At 38.7% G+C, this 19934-nt stretch overlaps 1 protein-coding gene across 4 annotated transcripts in view; it reads left to right on the forward strand.

Moving 5' to 3' along the window:
* COL6A6 (collagen type VI alpha 6 chain) overlaps nucleotides 1-19934 on the forward strand; it is a 168402-nt gene that overhangs the window by 47912 nt on the left and 100556 nt on the right. For 3 of the 4 annotated variants that reach the window (XM_032489331.1, XM_032489322.1, XM_032489332.1), the window contains exon 2: nucleotides 19014-19111. In XM_032489331.1, the coding sequence (XP_032345222.1) occupies nucleotides 19014-19111 (98 nt within the window). Of the gene's footprint in view, nucleotides 1-17943; nucleotides 18051-19013; nucleotides 19112-19934 lie in introns of all 4 variants that reach the window. The other variant, XM_032489339.1, reaches the window with a different exon arrangement.

Consider the following 19934-nt stretch of genomic DNA (forward strand, 5'->3'; position numbering starts at 1 on the left):
TGAAAACACCCCAGTTATTTCTTATTTTTCCCACAATCAGCACTTTTAAGGGATGGGAAAGGTATGTAAGGGGAAGTGCTTTTCAGTAAGGCATTGACCAAAAGTCTAAGGAGGACACAATACATAAACAGCTAAGCAAAGTGGGGATGCTGAAAATGCAAAGGGTGTGAAGTAGAACAAGCTTGTCCTATTCCAGATGAAGCAGGATGAGTGATGCTGGAGTCGGGGTGGGGAGAAGGAGATGAGGTCAGAGGATGAGTAGGACCCAGACCTTGTAGGGCCTTGATGGACATGGTAAGGAATCTTGAGTAGATGAAGGATCATGATCTCATTCTTTGTTTTAAAGTAAAGCATTCTGAAAGAATCTGTAGTGGGGCAAGAGTGAAAGCAGGGAGTCTAAAACAGAGGCTTTTGCTCATCAGCTGAGCTGATGGGGTCTTAAATTAGGGTGGGAATGAAAATGGTGTTGAGACATGGCTGGATCTGAGCTCTACTTTTTGTTTTATTGAAGTATAGTCAGTTTCTATGTGTCAACTTCTGGTGTACAGCACAATGTCCCAGTCATGCATATACATATATTCATTTGTATATTCTTTTTCATTATAGGTTACTACAAGGTATTGAATGTAGTTCCCTGTGCTTTACAGAATAAATATGTTTTATCTGTTTTACATATAATAGTTAATATTTGCAGATCTCCAACTCCCAATTTATCCCTTCCCACCCCCACTCCCCCAGTAACCATAAGATCATTTACTATGTCTGTGAGTCTGTTTCTGTTTTGTAGATGAGTTCATTAGTGTCTTCTTTTTTCTTTTTTTAGATTCCACATGAGTGATACCACATGGTAGTTTTCTTTTTCTTTCTGGCTTACATCACTTAGTATGATAATCTCCAGGTCCATTCATATTGCTGCAAATGGCATTATTTTATCTTTTTATGCCTGAGTAGTAGTCCATTGTATAAATAATACCAGAACTTCTTTATCCAGTTATCTGTTGATGGACATTTAGATTGCTTCCATGTCTTGGCTATTGTAAGTAGTGTTATGAAATTGGAATACATGTATCTTTTCAAATTAGAGTTCCTTCTGGATATATGCCCAGAAGTGGGATTGCTGGATCATATGGTATGTCTATTTTTAGTTTTTTAAGGAATCTCCATGTTGTTTTCCATAGTAGCTGCACCAAACTACATTCCCACCAACAGTGTAGGGGGGTTCCCTTTTTTCCCCAACCTATCCAGCATTTATTGTTTGTGGACTTTGAATGATGACCACTGGTGTGAGGTGAAATGAGCTCTACTTTTTAAAATAAAAACACTCTTGCTTAGGGGTGTGGAAGAAAGGAATTTGTCCTAATTCCCATGGTTCTAGCCCAGGAGATTCTGTAGCAGTAGCACTGTTTCCAGGGATGGTAGTCTAGCCAATGTGCATCATTCAACAGTTAATTGTTCTGTAATTACTGTATGTGTTGCAGCTCAACAGAGTGTAGGTTTTGTCCCTCAACATAGGCAAGCAGTTGGGGACACTCTGTTCACATTTGATAGATTAATTGATTGCACTTCTATCCATTAAACACTGTGTGACTTTTGGCAAGCATCATAACCCTCTGACTCAGTCTTATCTGTAAAATGGGTCTAATATTCATTGATATTCATTGGGTCTTTGAGAGGATTGAGTGTAGCCCTTAGAGAGATGCCTAGCACAGAGTAAGAGGGCAGTAAGTATTAACTCTTCTGATTCATTCTGGGATTCCCCCCACAAGCTATAGTCATTCAAACCATGGATCCATATATGTATATATATGCTTATGACTATATAAGTATATTTTATATATTTTCTTCAGATTCTTTTCCATTATTTGTCATTACAAGATATTGAATATAGTTTCCTATGCTGTACAGTAGGACTTTGGTGTTTATTCTATATATAGTAGTGTGTATACATTAATCTCGAACTCCTAATTTATCCCTCCCACCCCTTTCCCCTTTGGTAACCACAGTTTTGTTTTTTTTTTTAATTGAAGTATAGTCAGTTACAATGTGTCAATTTCTGGTGTTCAGCATAGTGTTTCAGTCATACATAAACATACATATATTTGTCATCATATTCTTTTTCATTAAAAGTTACTAGAAGATACTTAATATAGTTCCTTGTGCTATACAGAAGAAATTTGTGGGGGGGGGTTTAATATAGTAGTTAATATTTGCAAATTACAAACTCCTACTTTATCCCTTCCTACCCCCTCTTCTTTTGTAACCAAAAGATTGTTTACGATGTCTGTGAGTCTGTTTTGTAGATGAGTTCATTGTGTTTTTTCTTTTTTTTTGGTTCCACATATGAGTAATACCATATGGTATTTTTCTTTCTCTTTATGGCTTACTCTACTTAGAATGATCTCCAGGTTCATCCATGTTACTGCAAATGGCATTATTTCATTCTTTTTTTTTTTTTTGGTGGAGTAGTATTCCATTATACTCACACACACAACCCCCACATCTTCCTTATCCAGTCGTCTGTTGATGGACATTTAGGTTGCTTCCATGTCTTGGCTATTGTAAATAGTGCTGCCATGAACATTGGGGTGCGTGTATCTTTTCAAATTAGAGTTCCCTCCAGATATATGCCCAGGAGTGGGATTGCTGGATCATAGGGTAACTCAATTCTTAGTTTTTTGAGGAATCTCCATACTGTCCTCCATAGTGGCTGCACCAAACTGCATTTCCACCATAGTTTGTTTTCTATGTCTGTGAGTATTTCTGGTTTTAAAAGTTCATTTGTATCATTTTTTTAGATTCCATGTGTAAGTGATACCATATTGTTATCTTTGACTTATTTCACTTAGTATGAAGATCTCCAGGTCAATCCATGTTGCTGCAAATGGCATTATTTTATTTTTTATGGTAGAGTAGTATTCCATTGTATAAATACCACAACTTCTTTATCCAGTCATCTGTCAGTGGACATTTAGGTTACTTCCATGTCTTAACTATTGTAAATAGTCCTGCTATGAACATTGGGGTGCATGTATTTTTCTGAATTGGAGTTTTCTCCAGGTATATGCCTGGGGTTAGGATTCTTGGGTCATAGGGTGAATCTATTTTTAGTTTTTTAAGGAACCTCCACACTGTTTTCCATAGTGGCTGCATCAAACTACATTCCCACCTGCAGTGTAGGAGGGTTCCCTTTTCTCCACACCCTCTCCAGCATTTATTCTTTGTAGACTTATTGATGATGGCCGTTCTGACTGGTGTGATATGATACCTCATTGTGGTTTCAATTTGTATTTCTCTAATTATTTAGTGATGTTGAGTTTATTTTCATGTGCCTGTTGGCCATCTGCATGTCTTCTTCAGAGAAATGTCTATTTAGGTCTTCTGCCAAACGAAGGCTCTTAGGAGTTACCCTTTATTTTGTTTGTTCAGTGTGAGGTTGGAATATTTTTCAGAGGCACCCAACATTTTTCAGAGCTGATAGGGAAAATCCATGCCAATTTGAGAATGCTGCTCTGTGTCTGAATCTCTTTAGTTACCTCTTGATTTTTCTAAACCTGAAACTTGCAAGGTCAACAATGAGTAGATGTTTAACTGCTAGGATGCTAAACAGGACCAGTTAGGTTTAACTCCAACCTCCTGCCACCCTAAGCCGTGGATGCTTTTGATTTAGCTGCAAGGATTAAAAATATTTTATCAGTGACCCAATGTGTTTCATTAGCTCTCTGGTCCTTCTGGTATTGCTGGACAGACCTCAGACCAGCTGACGTCATTGCTGGCCTCTGAACTGTGTCAGTATGGCTGCTCTGTTGTAACTTCAGCCAAAGAGGGAAAAACAGCAACTTGGAGATGCAGACCTCCATTCAGACCTGATGGAACCAGCTGTAAACAGCAGAGATTCACAGCAGTTGATCCTAATTCATTGAGAAGGGAGATAATTTACAGAAACAGTTTTCAGCAAAAAAAAAAAAAAAAGAAAAAGAAAAAGTCATTACAAACAGATGATACATTCTAACACAGGAGATGACATTCGTTCATCCTCAGAGAACCGGATAGTTCCAGGCTGTGCCGCATGGAAAGCGTTTGGATGTAGTGGAAGAAGCCCGGGGCTCATGCCCGGAGGCTAGCTGGGAGCTGGGGGTGCTTAACCTCGCTCACCCTCAGATGTCTCCTTTGTAAAATGGGAACCCTAATTCCTGTTTTCCTCACAGAGATGCTCTCAGGGCCCAGGAAGGTAATGGCTACCACAGGGCTTGGAAAGGGGGCAAAGGGTTTACTTCCGCAGATGTTTTTACCTGTATGAGCCTATACAAGTGTTAAGGTTTGAAAATGTGGGTGGGAACGACTTGAGGAGAGGAAGTAAATAGAGTTCCCTTCCAGGGCACCCCTTAGCAAGTGGTTTTCCTAGACTGCTGTACCTACAAGCTGTCCCACTGTAAAGATGGCAATTAAAAGCAAAAAGAATAACAGCTGACATTTATTTAAAATCTACAGCAAAGCGAACGCTCTGCCAACTCCTTTACATCAATTCATTTAACCCCCGCAGCCGTTCCCTGGAGTGGGTGTGGCCACTGACACCATTTTATGTCTGAGAAATAGGTTCAGAGGGGTTAAGTTACTTGTCTGTCATGAGTCAGTGGGCCACATGAGCAGGATTTTAATCCTGATTTAAGTCTGATGCCAGAACCTGTGAGTTGAACCACTAGGCTACGCAGCCTGCAGCTGAATGGCAGTGTAATCAGAGCGTGCCCTCAGTGTTGGGAACTGCAAGGCATTCTTCATGGAGCGAGCCCCCCTGTGCTCGGGCATTTGTTCGGCCCCCTCCTACTAAGCCCTGCCACATCCTCTCCTGTCCCCGCTGTTTCATGGTGCCCCACCATCACAGGTGTTGGCGGCTGCATTGGTTTGAGTGACACTTGCTGCTGTAGCAAATATACCCCAAAATGTATCCACAAAAACACAGTGATAAGTGTGCTCTGCTTCCAAAGTTATTTAATTTTCTCAATGTTTGAGTGTTATTTTTGTGTGTGTGTTGATACAGAATTGGGAAAAAATATAAATATTCTTAAGCATTTGCTGGATCATTTTTCGACAAAACTTGTTTGTATAATGTAAAACACTCTCTGAAGGGCTGTTTTTTCTTTTTTTTTTGGTTTTCATACCTAAATCACATTTTGTAATACTGGGGACCATTCATAATTGTCAGATATTTTTAAAAATTATTACCTAAATACATCACTTTTATTAAAAAAAGGTTTTTCTGAAAGGAAAGATACATGTGTCCCCAGATGTTTGTATAACTCTAGAATGATCTAGACTATGTATATTTAACTTTTATTGAATACACAGGTGTCCATTTTGACATTTACACGCAGTCCTTTTATATCACATGAAGTTTGATTTGCAAACATTTCTGTAGCCGAACTTGTATATGTGGTTGCCTCCTTAATAAACAACCTGACCATTAAAAACCAAAAAATCATCACTGTTACTGATGTAACAGAAGTAGGTGGATGCGTGCATTCATGGCACAGGACCTCTCCACGTGGCCATTCTGCCCCCAGGCTGAGAGTAGCTCTGCCATCTTTAATTTTTGGCTTTGGGGTTGTCTCCATTCCAGCCAGGAAAGGATGGGGGAGCACCCTGTGAGAGGCATAAGGCCTGGAAGTGGGTGACATCAATTCTGCTGGCCCAGTGGCCACTTAGCCACTGCAAGTGGGTCTGGGACATGCAGTCCCCAGCTGACACCCACGGCTCAGTGACACCCTTCCAATGCAGAGAGGACGCACAGATCAGATTTTGGGTGCGCATAGACGGTTTATCTTTGGTGAAAGTTTGTTTATTCGAGTGCCTTCAATTGGGTCCTGCAGGATGCCGGACAGAGTTATAAACTTGGGGAAAGTTTTTGGCCGAAATGTGTTCTTGCTTTCCTGTTTCCCATTCCACTAACACAAAACGTGGCACAGATGACAGTCTCGGGGGGACAAATTTCTCCCTGTAACTGTTCTATACCTCCCCGCAACACGTCACTGGACTCAGCTTAATTGCTGTTTTCTTTTCCTTTCCTATAACTTATTTAACTTTAAAAATTGGTTATTCTTTATCTATACATTTATTGGATCTCAGGGACGCAGAATTGGATTAATTCTAACCTTTAGCTCATTACACACATTCATCCGTGAGTCTTTGCAAGACTTTGTTTATTTGCTTGCTTATTAATACTGTAACAAACCTATGAAACTCCACCATATGAAAACTGGAATATTAACAAAATCTTGTATCTACAATGAGTTCCCTGTCGATTCATTCCCCTGCCTCCCATATCCTGTGTAACGACTATCCTGATCTTGTGTTTATAATTGGTTTGCTTTTTTTTTTTTTAAATAGACTCTGTTTTTTTTTATAGCAGTTTTAGATTCACAGCAAAATTGAGCAGAAGGTACAGAGATTTCTCACATGCCTCCCATCCCCACACATTAGTAGTCTCTCCCACCATCAGCAGTCCCCATCAGAATGGTACACTGGTTCCAGTGGACTAATCTACAACGACACATTATTACCACAGTCCGGAGTTTACATTGTGGTTCACTCTTGGTGTTGTACGCTCTTTGGATTTGGATAAATTTATAATGACGTGTATATACCATTATAAGATCATAGAATAATTTTGCTGCCCTAAAAATCATCTCTGCTCTCCCTGTTCATTCCTTCTTCCCCACCGCCCCCGTCAGCAACCACTGATCTTTTTACTGTCTTCATAGTTTTGCCTTTTCCAGAATGTCCTACAGTTGGGATCATACAGTACGTACCCATTTCATAATGGCTTTATTTACTTAGTAATGTGTATCTGAGGTTCCTTTGTCTTTTCATGGCTTGACAGCTCATTCCTTTTTAGTGTTGAATAATATTCCCCTATCTTGGATGTCCCGCAGTTTATTTATCCATTCACCCGCTAAAGGTCTTCTTGGTTGCTTTCCAGGTTTTGACAATTATGGATAAAGCTGCTATAAACATCCCTTTGCAGATTTCTGTGTGGACATACGTTTTCAACTCCTTTAGGGCATATAGCAAGGAACAGGATTGCTGGATTGTTTGGTGAGGGTATGTTTAGTTTTGTCAGAAACCACCAAGCTGTCTTCCAAAGTGATGGCCATTTTGCATTCCCACTAACAACTTGAGAGAGTTCCTGTTGCCCTACGCCCTCACCAGCGTTTGGTGGTGTCAGTGTTTTGGATTTTGGTCATTCTAATAAACGGGTAATCTAGTTATTTTCATTAGCAATTCCCTGATGATAACGTGATGTGGAGGATCTTTTCATATGCTTTTGTCTTCTGTAAATCTTCCTTGAGGTGTCTGTGAAGGTCTTTGGCCCATTTTTAAATTCAGTTGTTTGTACCCTTATTGTTGAGTTTTAGGAGTTCTTCGCATATTTAGGATAACAGTCCTTTACCAGATGTACCTTTTGCAAAAATTTTCTACCAGTCTCCGTCTTGTCTTCTCATTCTCTTGACATTGCTTTCACAGATAAGAAGTTTTCAATTTTAATGAAATCTAGCTTCTCCATTAATTCTTTCATGAGTTGTACTTTCGGTGTTGCCAAATCCAAGGTCATCTAGATTTTATTCTGTTACCTTCTAGTGTTTTATAGTTTTGTGTTTATATTTAGGTTTGTGATTCATTTTGAGTTACTTTTTGTGAAGGGTAAAAGGTCTGTGTCTGGATTTTTTTTCCTTTTTCTTTTCTTTCTTTCTTTCTTTCTTCTTTGTGTGTGTGTGTGTGAGAGAGAATGTCCAGTTGTTCCAGCACCATTTATTAAAAAGATGTTCTGTTCTCCATTGTATGACTTCTGATTCTTAAAGATCAGTTAACAGTATTTACGTGGGTCTGTTTCTGGGCTCTCTGCTCTGTTTCGTTGATCTGTGTGTATTTCCACAATTACGAGCAGACCTTGTTATATTGTGCTTTACTCGATTGAGATTCTGCACTTTTCACAAATGGGAGGTTTGTGGCAGCCCTGCACGAGGTGAGTCTATCAGCCATTTTTCCAACAGCATTTGCTCGCTTCGTCCCTCTGCGACACATTTTGATGATTCTCACAGTATTTCAAGCCCTCCATCAACAAAAAGATTACAATACCCTGAAGGCTCAGATGATGGTTAGCATTTTTTAGCAATAAAGTGGTTTTTTAAATTAAGGTATGTACATTGCTTTTTTTAGACATAATATTACTGCACACTTAGACTACAGTCTAGCGTAAACATTACTTTTATATGCACTAGGAAACCAAAAAATGTATGTGACTTGTGTTACTGAGATACTTGCTTTATTGTAGTGGTCTGGAACCGAGCCCACAGTATCTCTGAGGTGTGCCTATACCACATCGTCTTGATTACTGTAACTTTATAGTAAGTATAGTCTTGAAGTCGGATGGTGTCAATCATCTAACTTTCTTCAGTATGGCATTGACTGTTCCACCTTTGTCTCCGTATAAACTTTAGAATCGGTTTGTCAATAACAACAAAATAACTTGCTAAGATTTTGATTGGGATTGTGTTGAGTTTATAGATCAAATTAGGAAAAACTGAAATCTTGACAATACTGAGTCTTCCTTCCATGAACATGAAACACTTCTCCATTTATTTAGTTCTTCTCTGGTTTCTTTCATCAGAGTTTCGTCATTTTCCTCATAAAGATCTTGTATATATTTTGTTAGATTTATTATTTAATTTGAGGGGAAGCTAATGTAAATGACGCTGTGTTTTTAATTTCAAATTTCACCGGTTCATTGCTGGTATATAGGAAAGTGGTTGACTTTTCTATATTTACCTTGTATCTTGCAACTTTGCCATAATCGCTTATAGTTTCAGGAGCGTTTTATTCTTTCAGATTTTCTACATAGATTATGATGTCATGTCTGAACAAAGAAAGTTGATTTCTTCCTTCCCAATATTTGTTTTTTCTTTTGTTTTCTTTTTTTAGTTTTTAAAATTTTTAAAAGATAATACCTGTTTATCCATCCCAACCCCTACCCCCACCTCTCATAACCATCAATGTTTCTCTGCATCTATGAGATTGATTGTTTTTTGTTTTGTGGGGTTTTTGGGGGGTTTATTTGGGTTTTTTTAGATTATACATATAAGAGAGATCATACAGTATTTGTCTTTCTCTGTCTGACTTATTTCACTTAGTGTAATGCCCTCAAAGCCCATTCATCTTGTTGCTGCAAATGGCAAGATTTCATTCTTTTTCATGATGGAATAATGTTCTGTTGTATATATTTTTGTGTGTGTGTGTGTGTAGATACACACATATATACACACCACAATTTCCTTATTTACCCACCAATGGACGCTTAGGTTGCTTCAATATCTTGGCTATTGTAAACAGTGCTACAGTGTACCCAAGGGTGCATGTATTTCTTCAAGTTAATGTTTTCATTTTCTTTAGATAAATACCCAAGTGGAATTGCTGGATCAAATGGTAGTTCTATGTTTAATTTTTTGAGGAACTTCCATACTGTTTTCCACAGTGGCTGCGCCAATTTACATTCCCACCAGCAGCGCACGAGGGTTCCCTTTTCTCTGCAACATCTGTCATTTGTTGTCATTTTTATCATAGCCACTCTGACAGGCGGGAGATGATCTCACTGATGCTTTGATTTGTATTTCCCTGATGGACAGTACTGTTGGGCATCTTTTCACATGCCTGTTGGCCATTTGTATGTCTTCTTTGAGAAAATATCTATTCAGATCTTTTGACCGTTTTTTTCATTGAGTCACTTGCTATTGAGGTTTGCTATTGAGCAGCACGAGACTTTATACATTTTGGATATTAACCTCTTATCAAATAAAAGATTTGCAAATATTTTCTCCCATTCAGGAAGTTGCATTTTTATTTTGTTGATGGTTCTTAAACACATCACCTTACCTATATGTGCAAGAACTTCTCTGGAAGTAGAACTGCCAGGTCATAGGGCATAAAGCACGTTCAGTGTTACGAGGTAATGCCAAACTGTCTTCCAAAGTGGTAGTACCGATTTACCCTTCCACCGACAGGGTGGGTGCGGTCCTGCGTATCCACATCCTCTCCAATACTCGATTTCATCAGACTTTTTAATTTTTGCCAGTTGTAAAATGATACTTCAATGAGCTCTTGGTTTGTATTTCCCTGAGCACAAGTGAGTTTGAGTATTTCTTCACACAGTTAGTGCCCATATGTTTTTTAATTCTATGTTTTCCATTCATGCTTTTTCCCCCATTTTCTTTTGGGTTATTTATTCCTAGAAATTCTAGGAACGTTGATATGTTTTTGATACCCATCCTCTGTCAGTATTGTGACTATCTTTTTCCAGTATGTCTTTCCATTTTCTTTTAGATGTCTTTGAAGTTCTCATTCTAATATAATACAATTTATTAATTTGGAAGGTGTGGGTACTTTCTGTGTCCTGTTTAAGGAATCTTCTCTAACCCTAACCAAGGTCAAAAATATATCCACTGATGATTTTTATGCAATATTTTAAAATTTTGCTTTAAACATTTAAGAGCCTTACCCATGTGTACAGTGTGAAGGAGAGATACAACTTCACCTGTTTCCAGGTAAACAGCCATTCCCCTCCCATCCCACTGGTCTACAAGGCAACTATACATGGGCATCTCTGGGCAGTCTATTCCATGCCTTTGGGGTATTGTCCTTCAGTAAAGTTCTGTAAATTTTGCTATCAGTCTTTTACACTTTAAAATTTTTTTGGTGTTTGATATGTTGATGGTATGTCAACCTGACTCTTCTAAAAAGACCATTGTTTTCTAGTTGCTTATTGCATATTTATTGAAATGCAATTGACTTTTACATCTTGATGTTACACAAAGACATCTTGAATACTTGTTGTATTTAATAATTTGTCTACAGATGTAGACAGTCATGTCACTTGCAAACAGTGACAATTTTATTTGTTCTTACTCTTCTTTCAATCCTTGTGGCTTTAATTTTTCCAGAACCTTGGAGTGAAAGAGGGCCACCTTTTCTAGTTCCTCATTTTAAACAGAGAAGAGAGTACTCCTAGTATTTCCCCACTAGGATGATTTATATATTGCAGATTTTTAAAATGTATCCTTTACCAGGTTAAGTAAGTTTCCTTCTACTCCTCATTTGCTAAGTTTTTCTTTTTTAATTATGAATTGATGGGTGGTTTCTTTTCATATTTTTTTAACATTTTTTACTGATTTATAATAATTTTACAATGTTGCATCAAATTCCAGTGTAGAGCACAATTTTTCAGTTATACATGAACATATATATATTCATTGTCACACATTTTCTCCTCTGTGAGCTACCATAAGATCTTGTATATATTTCCCTGTGCTATACAGTGTAATCTTGTTTATCTATTCTACATTTTGAAATCCCAGTCTATCCCTTCCCATCCCCCACCCCCTTGGCAACCACAAGTTTGTATTCTATGTCTATGAGTCTGTTTTGATTTTGTATTCATATTTTTAGTTTGTCTCCTTTAATCTGTTGATGTGGTAAGTAATATTTATGTGCTTTCTAATTTTTAGACCATATTTATTCCTTTTTAAAAACTAAAGCAATTCTTCAATATTATATTTTTTATTTTTATTGTTACATGATTTTTGAGGGTTACTTTCCATTTACAGTTATTATAAAATATTGGCTGTATTCCTCATGTTGTACAGTACATCCTGGGGCCTATCTCATACCCAATACTTTGTACCTCCCACTCCCCCACCCTTATATTGCCCCTCTCCCCTCACTGGTAACCATAAGTTTGTTCTCTTTATCTGTGAGTCTGCTTTTTTTTGTTACAGTCACTAGTTTGTTGTATTTTTTAGATTCAACAAATAAGCGCTATCATACAGTATTTGTCTTTATCTGACTTATTTCCCTTAGCATAATGTCCTTCAAGTCCAACCATGTTGCTGCAAATGGCTTCTTTCATCCTTTTTAATGGCTGAGTAGTATTCTATTGTATAAATATACCACATCTTCTTTATCCAATCACCTGTTGATGGACATTTAGGTTGTTTCCATGTCTTGGCTGTTGTAAATGGTGCAAATGAACACTGGGGTGCATCTGTCCTTTTGAATTACTGTTTTTGTTTTTTTCAAATATAGATCCAGGAGTGGGATTGCTGGGTCATATGATAGTTCTATCATTAGACTTTTGAGAAACCTCCCTACTGTTTTCCACGGTGGTTGCACCAAACTACATTCCCACCAACAGTACACAAGGGTTCCCTTTTCTCCACACCCTCTCCACTTGTTATTTGTGTTCTCTTTCATCATGGCCATTCTGAGAGGTGTGAGGTGACATCTCATTGTGGCTTCGGTTTGCATTTCCCTGCTAATGAGTGATGCTATGCATCTTTTTACGTGCCTATTGGCCATCTGCATTTCCTATTTGGAAAAATGTCTTTTCCAAGTTTAAAACACCCTTGCATACTGGAGATAAACCCAATCTGATAATGGTGTACTATCTTCCTTATATCCTGAATGAGTCGATTTGCTAATGTTTTATTTAGGATGTTTTTACATGTATATTCATGAGTAAAATGGGCCTTTCATTTTCCTTTCTCACACAGCCCTTAGCTGGTTTGCATTTCAAGATGATACTGGCTCCATAGAAATAAAAGTGCTGGGGTGAGGGTGTAGCTCAGTGGTAGAGTGCGTGCCTAGCATGCACGAGGTCCTCCGTTCAATCCCCAGTGTCTCTGTTAAAGGTAAATGAAAACCTAATTGCCTCTTCCCCCAAAAAAATCTTTAAAAAAAAAGGAATAAAAGGGCTAATACTCATCTTTTTTTAGTCTGTGAAATAATTGGTAAAAATTTCAGTTGATCTGTTTCTTAAAAGCTTGATAGAACTTGGCAATAAAGCCATTTGGACCTCGGGCTTTCTTCCTGGGAACATTTTAAACTCCTGTTTTGATGTTTTAAAAAGTCTTTGCCTTATTACTAAAGTTGTGTCTCCTTTTTCTTTTATACACGTACCTTTTGTGTCTTCTGTCTCCCTCATTTTTTTTTCCCTCAGTCTATTGTGAGGTTGGTGTTTTTCAAACTTAATTTTCTTCATCTTTGTTTTTTACTTTGCTGATTTCTGCTGAGATTTTTAGTACTTTAAAGTATCTCTAAAGTACTTTGGAATTCTGTAACTTTTTCTAATTTCTTAGCTGGGCACTTCATTCCTAGTGAGTCTCAACGCCTTGTTGCAAGTTGACTGTCCAGCCTGTACCCTTTCTGCTGAGCCAACCTCACAACAGACAGCCTCTTTCCGTGGTTCCAGAAAATGCATTTAGGGGAAAGTGTGACACAAACAGTCAACCGATGACATTTGCTTGGCCCACGCTTGCTCTTGGGTTTGGTTTTGTTCACCGGCGTTGACTCAGTGTTGATTTGTTCCTGTTGTGTGCCAGGGATTTATCCCGCACCGTCTCAACATGAACTTAACTCTCACCTCGAATATGTTTTCTTCCTACTTTTTGACTTCCGAGAAGGGAGAATGGGAAATAGTGAAAAGATCAGGGGTTAAATAACCAACTGTCTATCTCGAACTTAGTGGCGCAGACCCTGTGTTATTTCTTACAATACAAAAGCTGACAAGATTCTTGTTTCTGCAGAAAAATTAAATTGGTGCTTAGAAATGATGACTCTTGCATGCTCGTTTTGAAGGGAAAAAATGGCATTTCTCTTCATTCTGCTGAAGTCTCTTTTGTATCCCTTCTAGGCTTTTAATATTTTTTCAAAGACATGTCCTAGATTATGAATTAGCTCATTTGGGGCAGAGGTCTTCCTGCAACCCCTGGTTCTTAGTAGCCTCAGGAGAGGTGTTGCATAAGTTCTAAATGTTATGGGTTTGAAGCCAAGGATTGGGTGGCTGTGTAACTTTTGCAGCTGTAGTTCAAATTAGAAACATTGTACCTTCTGGACAGAAAGTTTACAGAGATCCAGATTGTCTTCACTCTCTTTTTTTAAACTGAGTTATTATTAACTTGCAACATTATGTCAGTTTCAGGTGTACGGCAGTGATGTGATATTTTTATGTATTATGAAATGATTGCCTCTGCTAAGACCAGTTATCATCCATCACCATACAAAGTTGTTCTATACTGATTATACTCCCTCTGTGTATATTACATCTCTGTGACATTTATTCGATAACTGGAAGTTTGTACCTCTTAATCCCCTTCACCTTTTTCATTCATCCCCCACCCCACAGCTCCCTGCTGGCAACAACCAGTTTGCTCTCTGTCTTTAAGGATCTGTTTCTGTTTTCATTGTTCATTTGTTTGGTTGATTAGATTCCATGTATAAGTGAAATCAGACAATATTTGTTGTTCTCTGTCTGACTTATCCATAGATGAATGGATAAAGAAGTTGTGGCATATATATACACAATGGAATACTACTCAGCCATAGAAAAGAATGAAATCTTATCACTTGCAACGTCATAGATAGATCTTGAGGGTATTAGGCTAAGAGATCCAGATTTTTAAAAGGCTTTTTATTATAACTTCCTTTAAAAAATAAAAAGGTGTATTAGCCTCAGCTTGCTTGAATCAGAATGGATGGAGTACTACAAACTTCTGATTTAAGAGAGCTGTACCTTTGAGAGTGTTTCAATAATGAGAAGCAATCAATCTGACTGTTAAGATGGTGTGTACCATGAATTTAAGTTTTCTTTTGTTTCTTTGAATACATACCCCCTTCATTCCCTGCTCATGTCTTGGAGGACTTAAAATTTTTTATTTTAAATATTTGGATATTTTGAAAATGTAAGTCTGTACATCCTGGCCATCTCTGGTAGTGGAACACCATACAGATTACAGACGACGCATCCATGTTTGCTGTGGTCAAAATGAACCCAAGCCTCCTCAGCATTAGCGTGGAGATTTAATCCTCCCACTGGTACCTGCCGCACACACAGAACAGGGCATGTAAGCATTTTAAGAGCCCTTTGCATGGGCTTCAACATTGCACAGCCTTACAGCACACCAGATTTTGCATTTCATTTAAAGGCTGCAAGAAAATTGTTTGGCTGGATGCTGTCCCAGAGAACTCACCTTCTCATGGACCAGTGGTACTGACCACCAGCATGGGGACATTTCCAGTGCTTCCTGCTGTTTGGGGCTATTGTGGCCTTACTTAATCCTCACTATTCTATCCAAGTTTTGCTTTTTGTTTCTTTGGTTTTTTTTTTTTTTTCAATCTGTTTTCTTTTCTTCTTTCTTTTCTTTCTTCTATCTTTTTATTTGAAATTGTAAAAATGCTTTTCATGTTTATAAGATGTTAATTATAAATTCTGTCTTTTTTTTTTTAATTTTTTAAATTGAGTTTATAGTCATTTTACAACGTTGTGTCAAATTCCAGTGTAGAGCACAATCTTTCAGTTCTACATGAACATACATACATTCACTATCACATTTTTCACTGTGAGCTGACACAAGATCTTGTGTATATATATATTTCCCTGTGCTATACAGTATAATCTTATTTATCTATTCTACATTTTGAACTCCCAGTCTGTCCCTTCCCACCCCCCGCCCCCTTGGCAACCACAAGTTTATATTCTATGTCTATGAGTCTGTTTCTGTTTTGTATTTATGTTCTTTTTTTTTTTTCAGATTCCACATATGAGCGATCTCGTATGATATTTTTCTTTCTCTTTCTGGCTTACTTCATTTAGAATGATGATCTCCAGGTGCATCCATGTTGCTGCAAATGGCATTATTTTATTCTTTTTTATGGCAGAGTAGTATTCCATTGTGTAAATACACCACATCTTCTTTATCCAGTCATCCATTGATGGACATTTAGGCTGTTTCCATGTCTTGGCTATTGTAAATAGTGCTGCTATGAACATTGGGATGCAGGTGTCCTTTTGAAGTAGAGTTCCTTCTGGATATGTGCCCAGGAGCAGGATTCCTGGGTCATATGATAAGTCTATTCTTAGTCTTTTTTCTTTTCTTTCTTTTTTTTTTTTTAAAGAGCTGATTAAAAAAATTTTTTCCTTCTAGTTTTATTGAAATATAACATACAGCACTGTATATATTTTGGGGTAGGTGGAGGAGGGAAATTAGGTTTTTATTTATTTCTTTATTTTTAGTGGAGGTGCTGGAGATTGAACCAGGACCCCCTGCATGCTAAGCAGGCGCTCTACCACTGAGCTATACTCACCCCCTCAATCCAGGTGCTAACTTCCATTCAGTACCATTTTCTCCCCACCTTTGGAGTTTATCCTATGGAACGTCCTAAAACCTCTTCTCCTTTCTCTCTCCTAAAGATAGCACTCACTTAAAAAGCTCATAGTGTAGACAGAAAAGAGGTCATACAACAATAAAGATGTTTATTAAAAAAAAAAAAGATGTGCACAGCCTAAAGTCTTGGTTTTGGAAAGCAAAAATAAAAAGGCATGAAAACAAGTGCCAGTATCTCCTAATACTTAGAAAAAAAGACACAGAACCTGGAAACTTGGAGACACTCTTTGCGTTCATAATGCTGAGTTTGGGACGCAGAGGAGCTGAGCTTGGCGATCCATATGTTAGACTCAGACAGATGTGGCCTCTCATCTTACCTGTGGCCCATTGTATCTGTGGGACCATGAGTCACAGTCTCCTTTATGACTCTCTATTTCCTGATCTGCAAAATAGAAACATTAGTATGACCTGCATCTAGGTTGCTGTTGTCGACAAAAATAATCAATAAACAATCAATAGTAAGAATACAAAAGAGTTTTGTCTGAGCCAAGCTGAGGTCTGTAACCCCGAGGATGGCCTCTGAGGTGACTCTGAGGCACTGCTGGGAGAAGCAGGGTTTCCAGCGGTTTTACATCTTGTCAGAACAGAGAAACATGAGTGAGTCAGGAATACGTTTCTTCAAGATTAAAAAAAAGAAAAAACAAAGCTGCACATACGCGGTGAGTCAGTGTGGCCTTGGCACCTGGGAGAGGAGTCTTATCATCAAGGGAGGACCAGCATTCACGTCCCAGGAAGAGAGGAATTTAATCTTTATTTTCAACATGAACATTCTTTACTTCTGGTCAATGTGCCCTTTTATAATTGAAGCCAATGTACAATGTATGTTTGATAGACCACGAACAGGCTATTTTTGTTAGCATAAAATTTGTCGACTGAAATAAAAAATGCACAGCCTAAAAGTTGAGAGTAATGTTTTATTTGGTGGACACTTCTGAGGACTCGAGCCCAGGATGACAGCCTCTCAGATCGCTCTGAGGCACTGCTCCAGAGAGGTAGGGGAGGAGCCAGGATATATAGGAGCTTTACAACAAACACCAGGTAGTCAAAACATTAAAAGATGATTTGTTAACTGAAGAAAACCAGACACTTCAAGTTAAAGAATTTAGTGCTTTTCTATATATAGGAGGGGGCAAACATTTGGGCTCACTGAATTCATTCCTTTGACAAGTGGCTAGCAATCTAGGGCCAGTGTCCTGTCCTTTCTTGTTCTGAGTCCCCTCAGAGGGCACCACTGTGAGTGGCTGCAGAGGCTGGGCTACAGGCTTGTCTTCCCTGGTTGGGGTGGGGGGGTGGCAGCGGCTGATGACTTGATGGCTTCAGCATTTTTTGTTTACTGATATGGTTTGCAGTATTTTCATTCACAAATTCAAGCAAATTCATGTATAAGCCAGGGTACCTTCCCTATATCTCAGTGTGTGAAAATGCCTTTCATGACTGTCAGTATCAAACAGGAGGACAAGGATGAAGATATTAGCATGGAGGATGGCCCACGGTCACATCTCCCCAAATGGTAGAACTTGTTATTCTTACACACTTTAGGAGGAAATTTGTACAGATAAGTGGGACTTGGTTTTAACTTTGGGCAATCCACTCGGGGACTAAAGTTCCTCTAAAATGAAATATTGGGCTAAAAACAACCTCTTAAGGGTCTCTTCCAGCTCACTGATTTCCTCTGAAACAGGATTGATACGTTGACTCAGAGCCCAAAAAGATTGCAACATCCAGGCTTCTTATGAAGGAACAGAACAGAGTCCCAAATTCCAGAATGTCAGAGGGATGATGGAGCAGGTGAGGAAATGGGGATGGAATTTTTCATGGCCAGCATCCCGTTTCTGAAAGTGTGCAATATTACTCAACAGGAGCCTTACAAGGGACGAGGCAGCTGTATCTCTCAAGTATATGTTTGGGTAAGAATTAAGCCAGAAACAGAGATACTGGTTTATTCATATAGATCCATTTATTTTTCATTCCAGGGATTGAATGAGTGAATGGATGAGCCCAACCTGCTTAATGAAAATATTTATTATCAATATCATCAGCCTATTTTATCCCGTGAGATGGATAATTCAATGTGGCTGAAAATGCTTCAGGTCAAACTAGGATTGGGAAAGTTGCTTCGTGCAGTTTTAGGTAGTTGGAAGCCAAGGGATTCAAACTGAGTCATTCCAAGGAACAAGGCATTGTATGGAAGATGAAGGGTGGCTGCTTATTTTTTATGCCTTCTCTCAAATTTAGGAATAAAGGGAAATGTGAACTTCATCCTCATGCAGGAAAAGGAGAAAACAGAATTCGGACCGCATCTCAAAATATTTCTCAGATAGGAAACACACCCACGTATTCATGATGGAGAAATTACAGACCAGGTCTTCCACTGTGTCCTGGCTGTGAACTCTGAATTGTCTTGGCAGTGAGTGGGCAGAGGGTGACATTAGGATACAGGGAAAAGGATGACTAGGAGCACGTAATCTTGGTAGAACCAAAATGCATCTGGTGGCTGCCACTGACAATCCAAAATCTCATGTTTCTGCAGGGTCTGCAGTCCACGAGCAACTTGAGTGAGTCTGTAAATGCTAGTGGTTCATTTTTCTCTAAGGCCCTTCACAGATCCAAACGGTCAGGGAACCTCAGGAATTCCTTGTTTCCTATTGCATTCAATTGATTATATAATTTCGTGTGCTCTTACATGTGTGAGACTTGATTTCCAGATAATACCCACAACAATTTTCGATGTTTATATTTTTGCCTTTTCAGATTTCCAGTTGGCGACGTTTCAGGTTATAATATGAAAATGCTGCTGATTTTGTTCCTCGTGATCGTATGTTCCCATGTTTCCATCAACCAACATTCTGGTAAGGAAAAAAAAAACCTTAAAAAAATTATTTCATTTTCATGATGGAAAATAGATAATCTCTGAGTTTGACTTGCTTAAAAGTTAGGAGTTCTGTTTTGCTTTGTTTTGATTTTGTCGATGTTTAGGATGGGAGCAGCAGTTCAGTTTCTTTCAGTGTCACCCCGTGTTCCTTTAAAGATCATTTGTTTCTGGACCTTACTCCTTGTTAATAATAGGGAGAGATGAGAGGTGGTTTTTTGTCCTCAGTTTCAACTCCTTTGAGGTCTTCTGGGAGGTTGCAAGAAAATTATCTCAATATTAGTTTCAAGCCTGGAAAAACTGAACTGTCCCTTTCTCATTCATTTGTGCCAAAACATTGCCTTCGTTAAGCATCCAGATTTTCCTCTGGTTGAAACTATGTGTCTGCTAATTGTAAAGAAAGTGCTTTGACCCTGAAGAGAGGGCACCATAGCTGTCTACTGCCTGTCATCCATCTGTGTCCCGTGGACTTGACGTCACGATCGTGGCCTCACCCTCACTGCTGCCACCAGGGTAAGAGTCGGTTCTTACACTGGTTACTTCATGTCCAAGGCCACCTAGATAGCCCTTTCCAGTATTCTCCAGGACTCTGACCTTGGAAGCAAGAGATGAACTCGACTTTACCCTGCAGACATCTTCCTTTGATGTCTCACTAGGCCTGATGTTAAGCTTTTTAAAGAGAGAATGCTTTTCCCTCAATGGTTTCCTGGTTCAGATATGGCACTGGGCCTGATCAGAACCTGTATCTGCCTCGCGGGGCCGTGGCCACACTTCTTTTCTCCACACAAGATGTGGAGGTCTGT

This window comes from Camelus ferus, chromosome 1, assembly GCF_009834535.1.
Source record: "Camelus ferus isolate YT-003-E chromosome 1, BCGSAC_Cfer_1.0, whole genome shotgun sequence".
NCBI classification, from domain to species: Eukaryota; Metazoa; Chordata; class Mammalia; order Artiodactyla; family Camelidae; genus Camelus; species Camelus ferus.